This window comes from Chaetodon trifascialis, chromosome 20 (assembly GCF_039877785.1).
Source record: "Chaetodon trifascialis isolate fChaTrf1 chromosome 20, fChaTrf1.hap1, whole genome shotgun sequence".
In the NCBI taxonomy this organism is placed as follows: domain Eukaryota; kingdom Metazoa; phylum Chordata; class Actinopteri; order Chaetodontiformes; family Chaetodontidae; genus Chaetodon; species Chaetodon trifascialis.
The window spans coordinates 21348323-21369504 of record NC_092075.1 but is presented as its reverse complement, the minus strand read 5'-3'; the positions used below and the strand labels follow the sequence as shown (position 1 = coordinate 21369504).

Sequence of the window (21182 nt, the reverse complement as noted above, 5' to 3'; positions counted from 1 at the left end):
ATATTTTCCTTCCTTACACTTTGCATACAGGCTGGTTTGTTCAATATGAGCATATCTTCATGATAGAGTTATTTTAAAAATCCAAATACACTTGTTTTGACTGAGAGAGAAATATATATGACAGAGCTTAAACTAACATTTGGGTGTCAGTAGGCATATAATGGCTATACTAAATAGAAGGTGCATTCAAAGCTTTGGCCTTCAGAGTCGATTCTCTTCATTAAGATAACAAATATTTACAATATAGTACTTTGGATTGAGAGGGCAGTGCTGGTGTTTGGAACAACTGGTACAATGTCCAAAAAAAAAAAACATTGTCAAGCAAAAAGTCATTGCACTGGTGACATTTCATACAGAGTGTAAACAGTAAATGTTCAACCTTTTTTGATTTCACTGCATTAAATAGTTCAAAATCAATTTGGCAGAGACAAAAAATGTAAAAAAGTAAAGGCTCAGTCATGACATCAGACCCAGCGAGTGTCAGAGTGTCTGAGGTGTGACGGGCTGCAGCCAGGCACATTTTGCTGGAGAACTGAGTGACTGAAGGAGTTTGTAGTGTGCTGCAGTGAACAGGCCACAGAGATTCTAAGCAGATGGAAAAGGCTGAACTGCAGTTTCTCAGCTTCTGTTGAATCAGAGGAGTTTTATGGCAAATAAAAGTGCAACGAGCTGACTATCACGACGATGTTGCAGCAGCACAGAGGGTAAATCCTGTTGGTCAACTCATGAAAGAGAAGTCAAAGTCAGCGAAGATCTCTTGCTGCTCGGCAGTGAGGATGCAGGTCGTTCGTGGGAGGGTGAGGACTGGCTTGAGGCGAGTGAATTCCTCATCAAAGTTACTGACGTCCTTTGGTGCTTTGATGACCGGCAAGAATGGAGGTTTCACCTTTTTGGCCAGGAGAGCATCCCAGTCCATCCCCTGTTAACAGACAGTGGGTGAAACACAGCAGGAGTCACTGCGAGGTCACATGAAGACATCAAACCTGCCATGACAGAAAACCTGCCATTGTGGATGTTCTACCTTATGGTACAATAACTATATTTCACTGCTTTGTTATATGTTAACATCTTTCTACTCTGGACCCACTTTGCCATTTCTAAATATGAGCCATATTGTGAAAGCGAGAATTTTGAAAAGTTCCTGAAGACAGTGAACTCAACTACTCGTCTCTGCAGGGAAAGCAGAGGTCTGAGAGTAAGAGAAATCTTTTGAAGCTGAAGTGCAGTTGTTGTCTTCCTAAATCTCAGATTACGCTGGCTTGAGTTGAAGCTCTTAAGAACAGCCAGTCAGAGACTTGCAATGTTTTGTAGTGAGAGGTTTTAGTGTGAGGTGCTCAGTAGTGCCTGGCTGCATAATGACCTGAAAGAATTTGTGTCTTTTGATCTGCGAGGCGTCTTCCTCTCCTGCTCCAAGTCTCATCTCAGGATTTTTCTGAAGCAGCTAAAACACAGTGGGAGCAATAGATGGAGTCAGTACAGCAGGATACACAGCTCTCAGATCCACTCATAATACTGGACTTTTAATCAAATGTTGACTGAAGTCAGTGGTGCTGATACATCCCTGATTCCAAACAAGTTGGGAAGCAGAATAAAACATGAAACAGAATGTGAGCATTAGCTCATCCTTTTTATGAAAGGCTCAGGATGGAGTGAGCTTCACCACTTTGTGAGCACATGATTGTACAAAAGATATTACTACATGGACTCAGGAACACTTGTAAAACTGTTGTTGGTAAACACACTTTGTTTGCAAATCACTGTATTCTGCTTTAATTTATATTTTACACAGCATCCCAACATTGATGGAATCAGGGTTTTCGGCGGGTTTCAGGCTTTTTGTCATCTAAAAGTATACTGAGAAACCCCCTTAGAGAATTCACAACCATTGATTGGAGGCCAACCTTTTGAATGAGGGACACAGACTCAGGAGAAAGGAAGCGAGGGTAGCGCACATCATCGTTCACGATGCTGTCGAACACCTCTTCCTCATTATCCCCTGGGAAAGGAGACTGAAAGAGAAGACAGAGCAGCACAAACTTGAACTTCTGCGCTGATATGACAGTACAGGCAGGTCACCTGGTGGGGTCGCCACGGTCTGTGTTTGCCCTGATCATTAGATAAACATTTGGAAGGTGTCTATAGCTCTCACCAAAGTTTGCTGCACTCCCTGCATAATGAAGGATAGCTTCACATTTTTTTCCAAGTCTGTCTTAAAACAATAATCACGTGCACAGATTTTGTTTGCTGTGATTGTTCCTCTGTCCATTCTGACATCAGAGAGATCCCTGCCTAACCCTAAGCCTTTCTTTTACTGAGCTACATAGTGAGCTTCAGCTGATTTTTTAGCTATTTGGCCCACAACTTTGCTTAGCATTGGTTTCAGCTGCAGCAGGCAGCTGTTTTCAGTGAAAGAGCTCTAAAAACACACTGTAAACTACCTGCCAGCAGCATAAAGTTACTTGCTAGCTGGCTAACTAGTGGAGCATTTAGAAGCTAAAGAGCCAGATATTTCCCTCAGGAGCTGGTAGAGACCAAAACAGAGCTAAAAGAGAGTGAATATATTTATATTCATCACATGAACACAAACATGCCCCTTTTTGTTAACAAGTTCACCTATCATATCAACTTAAAAGGTGTCATATGTCAATGTTGTGTTATAAATTTGCCCCCAGGTGTCCAAAAATATAAGTTATCGCAGGTTCAAGGCATTAATACTCATTTACAATTAGTCAAAATATCCCAAACTAACTGCCACACAGTGAACCTGGGGCTGTTGAAAGCTGCCTGCTTTGCCTTGTTCAGTTTGGTAACTACCTGGCATACTTGTACTGACCTCGCCCACCAGCATCTCATAGATGAGGACCCCCAGCCCCCACCAGTCCACACTGCGGGTGTAGTTGTTGTCTGTCAGCACCTCTGGGGCTAGAAACTCTGGTGTGCCACAGAAAGTTGAGGTGCGATCCCCATGGCCCATACCTACACACAGCACAGCCTTACTTAAATATCACTGCAGACACATGACACAGTGACTACAGACTCTGTCAATCAGTGCTTCTAACAGAAATACACCAACTACGATATGGAACTATTCACACTGATACAGACAGTACAGAGTGCTTCATCACTAATGGCATTTAACTTTTTTTTTTTTTACTTTTTACTTGTCATGCTCTGTAGGTAAAATATTAAATTACATAAAGAGTTTTATTTGGAAAATGACATAAAATTGCCATTTTCTTACCTTCCTTGCACAAGCCAAAGTCTGCTATCCTGACAAAACCATCTGCATCCATTAGCAGATTATCCAGCTTCAGATCCCTGACAGACAGACACAAAACACAGAATGAATGAGAATGTAGCATAACTACATTCTCCAAACAAGTAATACTTTTCTGAAAGCAGATAGAGATGGACTCACCGGTAAACTATTTTGTTTTGGTGGAGAAACTCCAGGCCAAGCAGCACACACGACGAATAAAACCTTAAAGCAGAGAGAAACAAGTGGAAATAATACAGACATCCTGTATTTTGGCTGCATGTCAGTGGACTCTGGTTTACAAAGAGTGAAGTGAACTGACCTGGCCTGTTTCTCAGTGAAGATGCTGGTATGAATGTGTGTCATGAGGTCTCCTCCAGGGGAGTAGGCCATCACAAAGCACACATGGTCTGCAGTCTGAAAGCAGCCGTACAGGTTCACCAGGAAAGGATGGTGTGAGGTGTTGATCACTTCAAAGATCCTCTTCTCACAAATGAGGCTGAACACAAACACACAGAGACATTTGTAGAGATTGTCATAATTAGCTCAATCTCACCTTGATTATAGTGTTTTACTCTGAATAAAGCTGTGTTAAACACTATGAGCACTAATGAGGTACTTCTATAAAGTTGCAAGAGACAACAAAGCAGCAGAGGCCAAGATATCCTGACTTTTTGTCTCTAGGATGGATCAGAGCTGGACAGCACCAAGCTCAAGACATCATCCACATGATCTACTGGCTAAAGAAGCTAACTGCACTCCATGAACACCTGGCAGTACAGATGAAACAACTACTAATGGATGGGACCCACCCAGAGTGGTTGACCCCAGGGCAGATGGCCCTGATCATGAATGACTACCAGAAGGGTTGGATCCCATCCAGTTATTGACCAATAACTTGCCTCTGTACAACATGGAAGCTCCTGTCAGGCATCATAGCGACAAAGATGAGTAGGCACATGGCCAATACATTAGTGGGGTCCAGAAAGGAATTGGTAACAATACCAGGGGAGCCGAGCACCAGCGACTGGTCGATAAAGGAGTCACCCAAGACTGCAAGATGAGACAAACCAACCCGTGCACCACCTGGATTGACAACAAGGAAGTCCATGACTCAATGACACACACATGATCCTGGAATGCTTGGAATTATACAACATCAACAGGACACTAAGAGCCTTCATCAAGAACTCAATGAGGCTGTGGAAAATGACTCTGGAGGCCAACTCAAAGCCAATTGCACAGAGCGCAACCTAACGCCCTCAGCCAAATCATCACAAGGAGTGGCTACTGATACCGGGTCCAAAGTGGAATGACCATCAGCCATCTACATGGATGCCAGGAATGAGCAGGACATCGACTCCCTGATCCACATCTCCAGGATCTACAACAACAACATCTGGATGTCATTCACACTAGATAAATGAGGGCGGATGGTATCAAAGAGAAGGAAGATGATAAGAAATGTGGGGGTTGATGTTTAAGGCAACTACAAATATCTTGGGATACCACAGGAAAATGGGAACCATGAGGAGGCCACAAGGAAGTCAGCCACAGCCAAAAACTTATGATGAGTAAGGCACTTTCCTGAAGAGTCAGCTGAATGGAAAGAACAAGGAGGAAAGAAGCCACTGATATCAAGACATACATGGAGGGTTTCATCCCGAGTCCAGCACCCTGAGACTGTACACTACACGGACCGAGGGAGTTTGAGGACTGGTGAGCGTCAGAGACACTGTCCAGGAGGAAACAACTAAGATCCCGGAATACATCCTGAAGATGGCCCCAAAGATGAGCTGCTCAGCAAATAACTCAGGAAGCAGAAACCTGATAATGCAGAAGAGGAGGACCGACCATCATAGATGGACAAGCCCCTTCACAGCATGTACCACCGCCAGATAGAGGAAGTGGCTGATATCAAGAAATCCTGAAAGGCTGGACTGAAATACAGCACAGAAGCACGAATCATGGCTGCACAAGAGCAGGCCCTCAGTGCAAAATGAATAGATGCAGGGGTCTACCACACCAGACAGGACCCCAGGTGCAGGCTGTGCAAAGGTGCCTCTGAGACAGTTCAGCACATAGTAGCAGGGTGTAAGATGCTGGCAGGAAAAGCGTACATGGAACACCATAACCAAGTGGCAGGCTGATGGGATGGTGGTGGCTAACCAACCAGACATTGTGTTGATAGACAAACAACAGAACAAGACAGCAGCGATACACATAGTGATACCGAGCGACAGCAAAATATATTTATATATATTTACATTCTATCCATTAAGACTGTGGCAGAGGAGTGGAATGAAGCATGAGCACTACAATAATGTTTCAAATGAACTAGCAGAGGGATTGCTTACCTGTCAACTTCGTCACGTGTCACAATGTCTCCTTTCTTCAGGGCTTTGATGGCGTACAGTTTGCCTGACTTCTTATACTCTGCTAGCAGAACCTTGGATCAGGAGGTACAGATCAAATGTTTGATGCACATTAACTTTCATATATTCTTTTAAAACATTTGCCTTTATTTTAGAATTCAGACCAGAGCTGACAGAAGATGTTGGACATGACATGTAAACAAAGTTTACTGGTCTGGGTTGTCATCATCAGGTCATCGTACACTTCTTCACCTTCACTTCTCACTACCTGAGTACTTAGTATGTTTTTCTAGTCAAAACACGGCCACTGACATTTTTACAAGTATAAAGCAGAGTAGAACAAGTTAGACTAGATGTTTACCTTTCCAAAGTGACCTCTTCCCAGGACTGAAATGCAGTTGAAGTCTTCCAACTTAAGTCCTTCATCCCTGCTGCATGAGTGGTAGAATACAATATACAGTATGTATAGAACTTAGTGTCCTGTGGTTAAGTTACTGTAAACATGAACTCTTAACTTGCCAAGGTAACAGAGGTAAATGTAGATTTTTATGATGCAATTTTGTATTATACATTAAATATATTCTAGAATCAACAAAAAACAAAACATATTCCTCCTCAGTATGACTTACTGTGGGCGTGGATGCAAAGAGGGTTGTCGCCTTGGATTTGGGCTCTTGTTCTCACCAGGGGACTGTTTTCAGCAAAATAAACGGACAAAAAAGATAAACTGACACATGGAACACAAACTAAATTTATCTTCGCAGTACTGCTTCTAGAACCACAAACAAGTTTAGTTGCCTTTGGAAGCACTTACAAGTACCATGAGCTGGATGAATGACAAACTAAATGTAAAGCGAAGAAGAAAATCAACCTTGATTAGGAGAGTAACAGACACGAGGGATGGAACAGAACCACTTCTCTAGATCACAGTTTAACATCACACACTCTCTGCCGTTAGCACCTTGTTTTACTGGTAGTAACGTTTCTAGAACTATTCTTACTGTGAAAGCATTTGTCACTGAAACAGACCACCCCACTTGCTTACCAGCGGAGAATCTTTAGTGTTCTTTCTTGTGCAATGTGGAGATCTGCCCGGTTGTTCGTCAGTAAAATTTAGAGTCACCACAGCAGGTTCTCTGAAGAAACAAGAAAAAAAACAGTTACACTGCCACTGTTCTGGTTTTAGTGCTGTCTCATGGCTGTACTGGTGCACTGCTGTCTAGCTTCAGTAATGCACCTTTATTTCCTAAATTCCTTTGAGCAGTATCTCCACAAGCCAAAACAAGCCAACACTCAGCCAACAACAGTTAGTCTCAAAACCACTTACTCAGTGGCACAATATTAAGTACATGTCTGCCTACTTGTCTCTTTATGGAGAAACTACCCACAACACATATAACAGTACTAACATATCAAACATTAAAGCCTCTGTAGGCCTTTGCTTTTTTAGGGTTGCTCTGTGCAGCTGGCGCCTGCTGTGAATTCTCATACATTTTCTCTCAGAGAACCATTGTGAAGACACTGTTGGATCCATTTTTGTTTCACTGTCATTACATCTTCAGTCTAAACTGTATTTTTTCTTTGTTTCTCCTTTATCAGGCCCTCCTTTTATCTTACTTCATAGAGATATTGATTTTAAATCTTAATCTTGTGGACATGTTTTTAATGATTTCTGTATTTTGTCAATTCTTGGACAGCTTGGATATACACAGTACTTGTTAGTGAGATAGTAGGTTTTGGTCTGTGCATGGAATTTGCTGACAATAAGAACATTTTGAATATCACCCTGATAATCCTTTAATGATGGCAGTTTTATAACTTCACACACTATTGTCATACGACCACTATGTTTTACGTCCCCTGACTCTGAATGCAGGTCAGTGATAATGTTGCCATCAGCCCTCTGCTGACATCACAGTCTCTTTAGTCTGAGATATCATGAGCGAGGAGAAAAATAGCCTCAAGTCACTGTGGAACGCTAAGCAAAGAGGCTAATAGTTCACTTTTTGCCCTTTCATAGCTGTGATGATGTTTCAGGGTCTCGGTGCCGACAGACACCACGCAGCCTTACCTTGCCGGAGAAGGGGTGGATGATGTGGAGCCAGTGTTAGAGTCTGCTAATGGGGGGCTCATGGGTTCCAAGGAGCTGCAGGGAGGCAGTATGCTCATCATCAAACGGCCCCAAGTGGCAAAGTTCATGTTCATCTGAGCAGCACGCAGGAAGTCCTTCCCTGTGAGGAGAGATGGAGACAAAAAAAGAAATCCAGTTTGAACGATATACTGAAAGACTTTAACATGCAAGTAGTGAGAAAAGACAAGTTACGTAAGGAGAAATCAGCATTCGATTCGCATGTGTTTTAATTACAATCTCAGGCTTGAAATGAATGAAATGTAAAATGTATTGAGGTGATCTTTGCACATAAAAAAAAGCAACCACCACAACTTTGAAAGGTCAAACCATCAGTTTTTGGATGTTTGGCTAAGAGGGACTTTATTGATGGTGAAATGGTGGTATGATATCGCTTGGTCACATGGACTCCTGCAATGGCGACATGTCTTAGTATCATCATTGATGGTTTTGGAGTTGTGTGTCTTCCCTCTGATTATGTCAAACACAGTAAACTACACCAGAATCATGTACTGAAGGTCCCCACCTTCATCCTCTCATTCATCATAACAGTTTACTTTAAAATGTAATTCTTAAATCATTTTTTATAGTATTGTCTGATGTATAGTGAAAGCACTTATGCTAATGAGCCCAATGACAGTTAACCTTAAATGACAACAAGAGTCGGTACATATTTACATGCTAGAGCTACATCTAAATCCACACTGTAAACTTCCTGTCATAAAGAAGCACGAGAACAACTTCTGGAACGAGCAATAACAAGACAATTTATGTCAACAAATAAATGATATCTAAACAATAACGGACAGAACACAATATGAATAAATGTTGCGACCTTTTTCTTTCGGGAAAATTCTCCTCTGCCTCTGGAGTTTGGAGGGCCGCTCAATGACAGGATTGATAAATGTCACCTGGAAATGAACAGAGGAGCTGGTTATGGTTCATGTGTGGGACTGATGCTGCATTGGTGCTGGTGGCTGTGTCACAGGGAAAGAAATGTTTACTGCTTGGGATTATTTTAGTCACATTACCATTTTTTGTCTGTGCTTGATCCAATAATAGAAAACATGATATATGGAAACATTATCAGGACACTGATTTGAACTTTCAGTTGTTATGGTGTAACAATAAGAATGTAAGAACCCAAACATGAATTGATTTGGAAATTAAGGCAACTCTGGAATGAGAAATGCAGGCACAATATGTTGCCCACTGATGGTTTAAACTGTCTATAGCCTAGATATGAAAGTGAGAACCTCAATGAAGAGGACGCCCTGAGGCTCCAGCTGGACACACATGCCGTGTTTGCGGTTATCCAGGAAGTCCTCCAGCCGCAGGAACTTCACCCCACATAACGCTCGCCAGTCTCTCCAGTAGGCAGAAATTTCCAGCTCCCTGGACTAGATCAACACAAATATTCTGACATGTTCATAAAGTCATTTACTGACTGGATTATTACATTGGGTGCACCAGAAAAGAGGGAACAAACAGTTGATGGCATGTATAGCTGTTAAAAACAATGCCACAGAAAGAATATCTCACTGTAAGACCTGTTTTTGAGAGAATAACTCAAACGTGTCTCCTCCAGAGCCACAGAGGACACTATACAACTGTTTTTCTGGGGTGTGTAGCACTACCTGTGACCAGTAAACTGAGCTGTCTGTGTACTATCACTGAATTCCTCTTTAAAATGTCAAGGCTTGCTGTCAAACACTGAGAGTGAGAGCTGGGGTGTTCAATGCAATATCAGAACCCAAGCCTTAAACAGGGGCTGGGCGTGTGTGGGTGAAGGCAGATTAGAGCGAATGTCAGAGGATTAGCAGTGGGATTACATGAGTAGAGTAGGACGCTGACAGGGTATCAAAGACATTCTTGGTCATTCTGACTCAGTGAGGGACAAGATGTCTGGAATCTGTGCTATTGTTTTTGGGCTCTCAATAGATGTTCACCATTGGTGGTTATTGAGATGATATTTGGCAATAAACTATCTATCCAAGAGTTTCTGCGACACTGGTTGGTTTAACACCAAACTACACTGGTACAGAGGTAGAGGCTCTGATTAACAGGAGGACAGCAAGAACAGAAAGTCCCTTCAACTACTGAACTGTCCAGTGTTTCCTACATTAGTGAACTGAAATATGAAAAAATGAAACAGCTCTTTCATGGCTGTTCTTTGGGCCTATTTTAATATTGAAAAGAAAACACATTACTGAATATAATGCAGGATAAAAGCTATTTCAATCAGTAAATAAGTCTTCAGCTCAGACTGAGCCTGGCTCTATAGACTGAAGTCCAACTTAAGAACATGCCAATACCCTGCACTGAGCTGGGTTGCTGCTGTGATCACTTTAACATTCATGTCAGCTTCCATCAGTAAAGACCCATTACATTTGTTTTTTTTGTTTGTTTGTTTGTTTGTTTGTTGTCACAGTTTTCCAGTGGACAAACACTGTAATGATGACAACTCTTTCCAAATGACCTCAAACCTATTTTGGCTTTTCTGTCCTGCCGTTTGTGACTTATCAGCAGATACATACACACATACTGATACATCAGCAATAAGTTAACAGCTGATCAGCCTGGCCAGTTCATCAGTCCAGCTTTACAAACGTGATACCTTCTGCCTGTGATCCAAGATCAGAGGATCACAAGCCTATGCTTATTGTCAAAAAATCAGGGGGAACACTTTCATTATGCTATCACACCAGCTGGCTGTTCACCTCTGTGGATAATATCGCCTCTTTTCAGCAAAACCACTGACACCTGTAATATCTTTGTGTCTATGAACAGCAGTGTACACCATTGTTTTTAAAGGTTAAAGAGGCTCATCAAACAATGCTCTGCTGAAAGGAGTTCCACTCAGCCATGGAGAGGGCGTCAACATATAGCCTATTCAGTTAAAAGCTTTTTCAGCATCCATGATATTGCAGCAAATGGTGTTTTACACTTTCTCCCATAGTTTCCTTTTAATTTTAGGTAAAAGTCAGCCTGAAATAAAATCCACTGATCTAGATGAATTACACAGTTTTCTTGTTGCAAATTTAATACTGCCACATATGAGTTTATTGACTATCAAAAGCACCAGAGAGGGAAATTCATTTACATTCATTTTAAGACTATATCCTATAGACTGTTCCATATGAGAGTGAAAGGACAGCAACTCAGTAATGATGTTTTTGTCCTAGAAAGCAGGTTAGTGGAGCAACCATTTGAAAAATTCAGCTCTGGCTCAGTTGTAATGTGAGTTGCTTGTTGAAGTGAAAGCCACTGACCCGTTCCAGTTCGATGCTGAAGCTCTGGCCCCAGGCCTCATTTCCCAGCTGTCTCCAGTGTGTGCGTCCCACTATCCTGTTGTCCACCTTCAGTACAACGCTTATCTCCGCTGAGACACGAACACAGAGATAAAAATAAATACCAATAAAGGTTGTGACAGGCTGTGTGGTTATTCTAACAAGAGAAGCGTACAGTGTTAGCAACACAATCAGTCGATTTTGTTCCACAGACAAACAAACAAACATTGTCCTCTGACTGTCCAGGGCTCCTTCAATTATTACTGTGATCTCATAGAAATATGAATATCTCAGTTTCTAGTTAGAGTGAAAGACTTAGTTTTTACAAGATCCTTTTCACATTATAACAAGAGAGTTTTTCATGTTATTATGACATCATTGAATTTTTCATTTGTTACATTGCAGGACATTTTTATTTGATATCTAGTAATAAGAAATATGTCATAATGAAAAAACAAATATCCTGCTATGATGTCAATTAGATCTCATAAAAACAAGGAAAGTTAATTGTTTTAACAAGACACTGAGCAGATTTTTTTTTTTCCATGGATGCAGCAATACAATGCTGTGATTGTGCTTCATCAGCACCACTGAAGTCAGTTACACAGGTGCTGCCTTGAACCTCTGATGCATGGATCTTTATGGGGCTGTATGAAGCCAGAGAGAAAGTTCTCCACCACTCAACGTCATCTACATCTACATGTTTCTGAAGTGAATTTAAGGATGCAATTGCAATATTGTACTGATGAGATGCTACAGGTGAATATCAGTCAAAGCTAAGACAGAGAAGGACAGTGTTGAATTAATTCTCAAGAATTCTTTACACACACACACCACACACCCCCCTGTAAATGTACATTGGTGGATTTATGATTGGTTCCCATCTAGAAGATTCCATCTACAGGAACTCATACAAACCATAAAAGGCTCACGAGCAGATAAATGAATACTGTACACATAGCTGCATGATCTACATGCAGGGAAGCAATATGGCCAAAATAAAGTGTTAGTCGGAGCGCTGACTTACAGGACAAATCATCGGTCTTGGTGGTCTTGCCATTAGCGCTGCGTCCTGACAGGCCGCCTCTCACCTTCAGGGACTTTCCATCTGAGAGGCCTCCAGGGGTGGCCGAGACACTGGTCACACGACCACGGCCAGGAACACATTCCAACAGGTCTTGGCAGCCTATCAAACATACCTCCAGCCGACCTGAGGAAAAGCATTTCAGCTATCAATTCAGTCTTGCGAGAACACTCTTTAAAGTTTAATGAAAAACAGTAATTTGCTTGAGAAGATGCAAGAAATCACAAAATGATGAGGTCAGATAAGACATTTAATGAAGTAATGAAATGAATATATATATTGGAATATATTAGTAGCAACCTGTTAAGCTGGCTGGTTTGAAGAAAGAGGAAGAAGAGGAAGAGGACGGAGCTTTGGATTGCTTCTTTGGTGTGCTGTAGGAAGGCATGGTTCCCAATGCTAGCTCCTCTTTAATGGCAGCATGTTTGGGATGGTCCTGAGGCAGCTCATTTAAACGTCTCTCCAGGGACAGACGTAACAAATCCACCTTCTGAGAGGACTCTTGCATTCGTGCCTGGGCCTGAGGGACACACAACACTTGTAGAGCACAGACTCAGTCTTTTTCACTCTGGTCTCCAGCCAGAGTCAAACCAAGGTTGTTACACGATATTCCCCTTGACCACTGGGCCACATGCAGGGTGTTTCATTAAGTAATGTAACTGGTTAAACCAATTGAATATGTATTTGTATTATCTTGCATTTAATGGCTGATATCCGCTTATCTGGGGTTTAGGATAGATGTAAAGATAGCTGGATTGGCTAGAGGAGTGCTGATTTTGTCATGTGGTATCATCCTGTTCTACCTGCTGATAATGGGATTATACAGTTTTCATCTGATGTTACAAAGAAAGCACCCACCTCTGCAAGTATGCGACGGTCCTGGACCTTACACCCACTCAGCTGCTTCACCACATTTTTGGCACCTTCTGCAACAGCAGATTCAATCTTCATGTGGTGCATGAGTTCAGCCACCCGCAGCTCCAGAGGGCTTATCATCTCCACAGGCTGACCTGAGGCAGGTGGACAGCGTCTGATATAGTTAGTGCCATCTTTTAAGAGCTTCGTACCTGAGCCTTGTTTTTCCTGAAAACACCTCTTCCTAGTTATTAGTCAATTTGGCCAAAAAAAAAAAAAAAAAAAATCACACTGGACGCTGTGTTCATTTCAAAGTATATAAGAGGACCACTAGGCCTGTCACAATTTATTCATAAGTGCCTGATCGCAATCATTTTACAAAACAGTTAGAATTGTTTCCATTCATCTGAATAAAACAGCTGGGTAAAACAGAAATGTCATGTTTCAATCACTACTTCATGTCATTTTCTACCCTTTCAAGTCTGACTGGTGGAGTGGAGAATTAATACTAATATGATAGATTATACTTAATAGCACCTTTCAGCAGCTCAAAGTGCTTTACAACAAAAATCACATGCACCAAATGCTTCACATAAAAAACGCCGATTGAACACAAAAACAGTTCTAGAAAATGAATGTTAAATAAGATGGAGAATAAATGACAATAAAACCACTGAATAACAGTAATAAAGTAAAGTTAAAATAGTACATAAAATGCATAAATTGGAGTAGAAGACAACATTTTAAAAGAAGTGCAGCAGTGCAGCAGCACGAGGCAAAGCACAGAAGTGTATCAGGAAGTCAAAGCCAGATGAAGGCTGAAGTGAAGAGATATGTTTTTAGCTTTCTTTGAAAAATAATCAGTGAGCTGCTTCCCTGATATCTGGAGGTAGTGTGTTCCAGAGCTTTGTGGCGTAATGGACAAAGGCTACATCCCCAATTTTCTTTTGACTGTTGCTGGAAACTTCCAATAAACCAGCAGCAGATAGTCGCAGTGTTCTTGAAGGCAAATAATAAAGAGGGGATTTAGTCATGTATCTCGGTCCTCGTCCATTAAGAGCTTTGTAAGGAGGAGGACCTCAGAGTCAGTCCTGGATGTCACAGGAAGCCAGTGCAGAGGAGCTAAAACTGGACTAATGTGCTCTCTCCTCATGGTTCTGGTTAATAGCCGAGCTGCAGAGTTTTGAATGAGCTCAAGTCTGTCAGTGTTGTTTATTATTGTTTACAGGAGGCCAGTAAATAATGCACTACACTAATTAAGCCAGCCTGAAATACAGGCATGAATCACTTTTACAGCATCTTTTTATTTAATAAATGGTCGTACTCTTGCTTTGTTTCTAAGGTGGAAATAAAGCTTTTGTCACTTTCTTGATGTGAGACTTGTGAGATCTGAATCTAAAATCATACCAAGACTTGTAACCTCAGATTTAATCCAGCGAGTTAATTTCCCAAGATTATTAAACATCATTTCTCTTTTTGTTTTAGGGTCAATTAGGTTTCCTTAAGTTTGCCTTCCACATAAAACTAAAGATGAGTCTCTCTTATGTGTAGACAAAAAGAAGTGTACATGTATGTGGAGTGACACTTGCCATGTGAGCCATCCCGCTCCTCGTCTCTGGCTTGACTGACTTTGACAATCTGCATGCGCAGCAGCTCAATCTTCGTGCGGCTGTCCTGCCACATCTGCTGGGCTGTAGACAGCATCTTCCTGTCCTGGAACATTAAATGGACAACTGAAGATGAACACATTGCTTCTACTCTGCTTATTTTTTATTATATCAACTTATAATGCATATATTAAGACTGATATTAAGACTGACATATGCATAACTGCAGTTGTCAGTCTTAATATCCTGTGAACTGTTACCTCTCTTTGTGATTTCAATAGATCACTTTATGTTAAAATGTCTACGTTCTCTCTATAAGTATGAATGAGAGATCTCTCATTACTCTCTGTTCTACCTTTTATTCTTTTTTCCTCCTTTTCTATCCATTCCTTATATGAGTGTTGTGGAACTGAGCTTTTAGAACACAAAAGGAGTGAACCAAATTCTAAAGAAAGTAAGAAAATGAAAAGAGAAATGCATAGCAAGGAGTTCTGGGTGTAATTAACACAGTAAACGGCAGTAGAGTTCTGCACGCACTGAGAGGACAGGCCCTGTCCTCAAGTCCTCTCTCTGCAGTGGCAGTTCTTGGTGTCCCTCTCCTGTCCAATCCTCTGTCCTTTCTTACACATCAGAGATTCTCTCTGCTGCAGTCAGCAATTTAAGTCAGTGTCAGCTCGCTGTTATACACACACCATGATGGGAAATCATCTCCATCAACAAACTGACCAAGTCTGTGTGTGTGTGTGTGTGTGTGTGTGTGTGTGTGTGTGTGTGCGTGTGCGTGTGCGTGTGCGTGTGTGTGTGCGTGTGTGTGTGTGTGTGTGTTCTGTACCTTGACTGAACTGTTAGTGTAAGTCTGGATCATGTTGTCAGCGCCCTGTTTGACTTTGGTCTCCATGGTAAGCTGTTTCTTCAGGGTTCTCAGTCGACTGGCGAGCGGTGATGTGACCTCTTCCCACTGACACGACTCTGCTGACTGGTTGTCGTCTTCTTCTGAGCAGCCAGCATCAAAACAGCCACATGGTGGTTAAGCTTTAGATATCTTTAGAAACAATTCCCTTTCATTGGTTTTAGTAGTATTACCCTGACATAATCTGGAAAATGAATTCTTCTAGCAGCCAAAAGGGTTAGGCCTGCTTTCATTATCGTATTTGCACCTTAGCTGTGCAGACCTACACCCCACCCAGCAAACAAACAACAGGACATGGTGGGAGCATTTTATTCAAATCATAATTACTTAAACACCTCTGTCCAGAGGGACTTGACTGCGGCGCCACACAAGTACATATGAATGCCCACATAGTTCATGACCATACCAGCACACATCAGAGGAGCTTGCATCTAGTTTTATGTCATTTGGACAATATGCTAAAACAGTAACATTAGCAATAGCAATACCAATAACAATTAAGTATTTCTCACTCTTTCTCTCTAATCATGTGCAGATATGTGTGTAATTGTTTGCACATCTGCACATCATCTAATCAATGCCTTGAAATACATATTGCATAGACCCAAACAAATTATTTGCAGCCAACGGTGCTTTAACCAAGTACTAAGTGAAGGGGCTCAGAGTTAAGCCTCATGTAAAACCTGTTTCGTATTGTGTGTACATTGATGAGGAAAAAAATTAATTGAATTCATCTTAATATGAGCCTGAAACAGAAAACATGGTGAACCTGAAAGGGTCTGAAAGCTTTCCAGATGTTCTGTATATACAGAATTATATACAAAATTCTATACCAATCTATATCTCAATAATTGTCATGACATCTGGCTCTGGATTGGACCTAAAGTGTTGGACAAGACACGTTTATGATTTCTTATAAAATGCATCCCTCTATGTTTCTATGATGAAATGATCTGTTCAGATATTGCCATTTCATTAAAACACACTCCAGCAAATGATGTGTTTTAGTTACCTGTGGAGCTGTCCTTCTCTGTGGCCATGGACCTGGCATTGAGCTCCTGCAGTTCCCAGTGCAACTTCTCCAGCTTGCGGCTCGAGGCCTTGAGTTGGCCATCCACATCAGCGGCGCTCTTGCGATTAGTAACGGCTCGCCGCATTCTCTCAGCTGCCTCCTTGATCTTCAACTCCCGCTGGATCTCCTGCCTGACCAGAGTACGAGCATCCTCCAAACGCTGCTGAAACTCTGGGTCAAGAATATCCTCTTCATCCAGACCCTGCATGTTACCGCTCTGAAGGACACAGCACAACTGCTTCAATTTCTGATCTCTGTGGTTATTATTTATCTATGTATCATGTTATATGTACATATTATAACAACATATTATAATACCCCAGCTGTCTATATCAAAAACAAGCTATTATCACTTATCATGGGGTCTAGCTGTCTCACCTTCATCTCACAATTGGTTGTTATTCTTAAACATGCTGTTTAAATAAGCATTATGAATACATTTGGATTTCAGGACGTGACATCCTGGTAGTTTGCCGGTTCAATCCCCGGGTCAGGCAGGGCGTTTCTGTGTGAAGTTTGCATGTTCTTCCCGTGCATGCGTGGGTTCTCTCCGGGTACTCCGGCTTCCTCCCACAGACCAAAAACATGCTCATTAGGTTAATTGATGACTCTAAATTGTCCGTAGGTGTGAGTGTGAGTGTGAATGTTTGTTTGTCCTTGCATGTGGCCCTGCAATCGGCTGGCGACCGGTTCAGGGTGTACCCCGCCTCTCACCCATTGTAGCTGGGATAGGCTCCAGCCCCCCGCAACCCCGAAAGGGATAGGTGGTATAGATAATGGATGGATGGACATCCTGGTAGTTTACCATCCACCCAGATTCCATGGATACCAAAAATGTTGGATTAAAGGGAGAACATTGAAATGTAGACAGCTGCAGCATTAGGGATGGCAGCATTAGCATTAATTAATGTTAATGTTACTGCCTACAATACACAGGACAGCCATCACCCACCATTGTGAAGACAGCATATAATGAAATACAAAATATATCAAAGACAATAAAATGCACAGGTTGAGTCCACTGGTGGATGCAACCATTAACAGTTACACCAAGAGTAGAATGGCTCCCCCTTGTGGATAAAGACCTGTTGTGGCAAGATTGGGGCTGAAACCAATTAGGATTTTCATAATCTGTTGTTGATGAACCATTTAGTCTTAAATGAAAAGAGCCAATAACAAATTCTGAGAAAGCAAAGAGACATCTTCAAATGTTTTGTTTTCTTCAAACTGTCCAAACCCAAACATTTTTAATGCAAAAAATCTTCATATTTTGCTGGGGAATAGTTGTCCTTTTTGCTTCGATCACCAAAATTGCTGCAGTCTGCATAATCAACTGTTTCAGCATTAGTCTAGATAGATCATTTCATATCATTGATCATATCTTGGATCAACCTGCAGTCACAGGTCAGTAGTGATCCTGATGTTTGCGATCCCTCTGAAAACTGTTCTCACACTGTGAAAAAACACACTGCTGCTGCTAAATTTTCTTAAAATGTGATCTTTCTATTCTGTGACCATCACAAACCAAACTGTACTTTTGAGTTTCCAGTTCACCTATCCTACATGCTTCTGGACTGAAGGAATAAAACAGAGAGGAAAGCTACACTAGTAAGCAGATGTTGCTAATCGTTCACAAACCACACTCAAAACGTTCATTTAAGATATACCTGCTGTAAACAGACTGCAGCTATGTTTGCCTTTCAGATGTATGGAATGTGCAATTAAAGATATTTACAGATGTTTTTGACTGAATCTGAAACATGACTCTTCACATGTTCCTCTGAATGAAGTTGACAGTAGATCTAAGCAGTTGTCAATCAAAGCAACACCTTATTTACCACAAAATGCCTTGATGATGAAGTCTTTGCAGCTTTATATATCAGTTTTCCTTCCTAATTATTTATTTGATACAATTGGTACTAAATAATCAGCTAGTATTTTGATTATCAATTAACTGTTTGAGTCTTTTATTCAAGCAAAAATACCAAAAATACTTTGACAAGCATCAATTACTGCTTGTCTTTGACTTTTTTTCATAATAGCTTGAGGTTTTGGAAAACTGCCGGTCAAACTGAACAACAAGCAATTTGATGTTATAGAATAACTAATTTTCAAGTATTCAAGCAAATATCAGAGGATTCATTAATAATTCAAATAACAGCCTGAACTGAATCCATAGGACAGGCTACGTCATAGTAAGCAACCATGAATCCAACATGCTTGAGGAAATATAAACAAATGTTTATTTAGGACATTTAAATTTGTTTTTTTCATTAAATTTGTTTCAGATTGGATTTGGCAGTGATTCTGTAGCCTTAAAGGCGTTTACCCAACATTTTCCTTCATCTTTACTGCTGGACACAAAGGCCAGATGCCTGAACAGACGATTAACCGACAAGAACCACAAGATCATCACAGCTTACTGGTCTGTGAGGTGGCTCTGCTCCAGGCCCAGCCAACCTCACCAGCCGCTGAGGTAGGCTGTCTTTTGTGTTGGTACTTCTGGTTTCTATTCATTTCTACAACTATTATCTACTGTATTACCCAAAGGACACACCTCATGACAATCTAAACAAGCACAACTTTTATTGTCAAGAACTGGTCTCATGTCTGGATCCCTTTAACCTGACATGTTTCCCCACAGAGATCAAAGAATGGCACCGAGCTCTAAAACTGTTCATTTCCAGTAGGCTACACCTTGGCAAATATGGCTTTTATTAAATTTGCTGTCATAATACTAAATTACCAAATGACTCAAAATGTCACAGCTTAGCGAGACAAAGGGTTTCAGACGGTTGGACAAACCAAAGTCAGGCAGTAAACTGAGATTTACTGAAAGAAATCATTTTAGGTAGAGACTGGTTTGCTCAAAAAAGAGGGAAAACTCACTAAACCGAATCTGGAAGAAAGTTAAAGCCATGCGGAGAAGTTTTCTGAATGAAACGGAGTCATTTAAATATTAAAGTAACGCTCTGGTAACGTTATACTATTTGTCTGACAACGACAAAGACGGAGGAACTATGAGGAGAAGCAAACAAGACAAACAGGAAAATCCAGAGCCTGCCTGTCAGCGAGGCGACGAGCGATAACTCAACTCAACGTCGAGTCAGATTGATTGGCGTAATGTTGGTAACTAATGTCTCCCTGATAACCGAACTTCATTTGACGAATTGGATAGCCTGTGGCATCAAATTTACCTGAATCGTTAGACCTGACATGGTGGCTGTCAGTTGACTGTGCTGGACATTCACACAGCGCCAACGTCCGCTCAGCTCCCTGCGGTCTTCTTCGGGCCACAAAGTCGGTGAAACGTCTCCTGGAGGAATGGCGCAGCTAGCTTAGTTTAGCTAATCTAACAGCGACATGTGAAATTCAACGTCTGTCAAAGCTGCTCACAGGCGCTGCATTTGGGTGTTTGCGTTCATCATGGAAACAAATCTCTGTTAAAGTTTGAATTGAGTAAGGCTGGACGCTAAACTGACGTCGGTCAACCTGGGCTGGATTGGACGGCAGACGGCAATGACACAAGGCCACAGGAACCAATCACGTTCGACTATTTAATGCACCTGTCGAGGTAACCCATGATGCATTCAGGAGCCTGTGATCTCCTCCCATGTCTGGCATAAAGCTCCGATAGAAACCAGCTAAGAGTGTCAAATGCACAAACTGTAAAACATTTATCTTCAGTTTTTAAATATTTGTTTCGCTAAATCGTTAGTGAAACCAAACACAATTTCACCCATAGATAATAGGAAAGTGGTGAAATGTAATAAGAAGTCCATGTTTTTTTAAAAAAAAGTTTAATTCATCAGTGTATGAAAAAAAAAGAATAAGAATAAAGTAAGAATTAAAAGTGAACCTCTCTTAGTGAGTTACACCACGTGTCTGAAACCCATTAAATCTGTTTTTGACATAACTTGTTGCTGTAGCCTATAGTGGACTGAGACATGGAAAAGCTGCATATGCTGACAGAGGCTCACTGTCCGTGAGAGGAGCTTGTAGGGAAACGTGTTAAAAACCTCAGCTGCTTGCCATTCCATCCAGCCACACACAGGGAGTAGGTGGGGTTGGAAATGTTGTCTCATGTTTTTTGTACTGTGGGCATGCCACATACATAAAAAGTGTGTTTTGGTCTTTTGCTTTTTTTGGTGTTAGTTAGTTAGTTAGTTAGTTAGTTAGTTAGTTAGTTAGTTAGAAACTGAATAATTGCCGTCCCTTCAGTTATGCGCTTGGACTACACAAGGGTGTGAGACAAAGGTTAAATTGAGAAGGGATGAAGGTAAACTACAAATAACAAACATTTTAAACATTTCTACATGCTGTCACGAGGCTTTACCAGGAATACTCACCTCCAACCTTCTCAGCTTTGATGGTAATTCATATGCTCTCTTCCTCTTCCTTTGTTCAATAGTATGTATTGATATATACCCACTTGTGGACAGTGATAATGCACAAATGACATTTGTGAATGACTATCTCTCTTTCTAATTGTAAGAAGGTACATGGTATAATTGAATTACACTCAAAAGTTTGGTGGTCTCAACTTTACAAACATATATTCCTCTTAAAATTAAATGGCTGAAATAAATCAATAAACAATCTGCA

General features: G+C 41.2%; 1 protein-coding gene across 2 annotated transcripts; it reads right to left on the bottom strand.

Annotated features, from left to right (window-relative positions):
• Nucleotides 1-181: 181 nt before the first annotated feature.
• On the bottom strand, nt 182-20030 carry pkn3 (protein kinase N3). Of its 2 annotated transcripts, none has more exons than XM_070988783.1 (22): nt 19775-20030; nt 16518-16794; nt 15428-15588; nt 14578-14701; nt 12992-13143; nt 12434-12653; nt 12077-12259; nt 11032-11141; nt 9016-9159; nt 8595-8670; nt 7703-7862; nt 6677-6767; nt 6261-6322; nt 5993-6062; nt 5614-5705; nt 3579-3755; nt 3419-3481; nt 3242-3318; nt 2834-2976; nt 1902-2009; nt 1361-1441; nt 182-919 (listed from the first exon to the last, which is right to left on the bottom strand). In XM_070988783.1, the coding sequence occupies exons 1-22, from the start codon at nt 19793-19795 to the stop codon at nt 719-721; spliced, it is 2793 nt and encodes a 930-aa protein (XP_070844884.1). In that variant the 5' UTR covers nt 19796-20030; the 3' UTR covers nt 182-718. The 2 variants fall into 2 exon arrangements, with proteins under 2 accessions (XP_070844884.1, XP_070844885.1); XM_070988784.1 differs by having other exon boundaries at nt 15428-15585.
• Between the last annotated feature and the right edge of the window lie 1152 nt (nt 20031-21182).

Bases quoted from the DNA above. Each gene is read 5' to 3' on its own strand.
- pkn3 (XM_070988783.1), bottom strand. From the start codon at position 19,795: ATGTCAGGTCTAACGATTCAG. The intron at 6,063-6,260 runs GTAAGTCATACT...CCACTCATGCAG, and splicing joins TCTTTGCATCCACGCCCACA to CAGGGATGAAGGACTTAAGT. The intron at 2,977-3,241 runs GTAAGAAAATGG...TGCTGTGTGTAG, and splicing joins CTTTGGCTTGTGCAAGGAAG to GTATGGGCCATGGGGATCGC.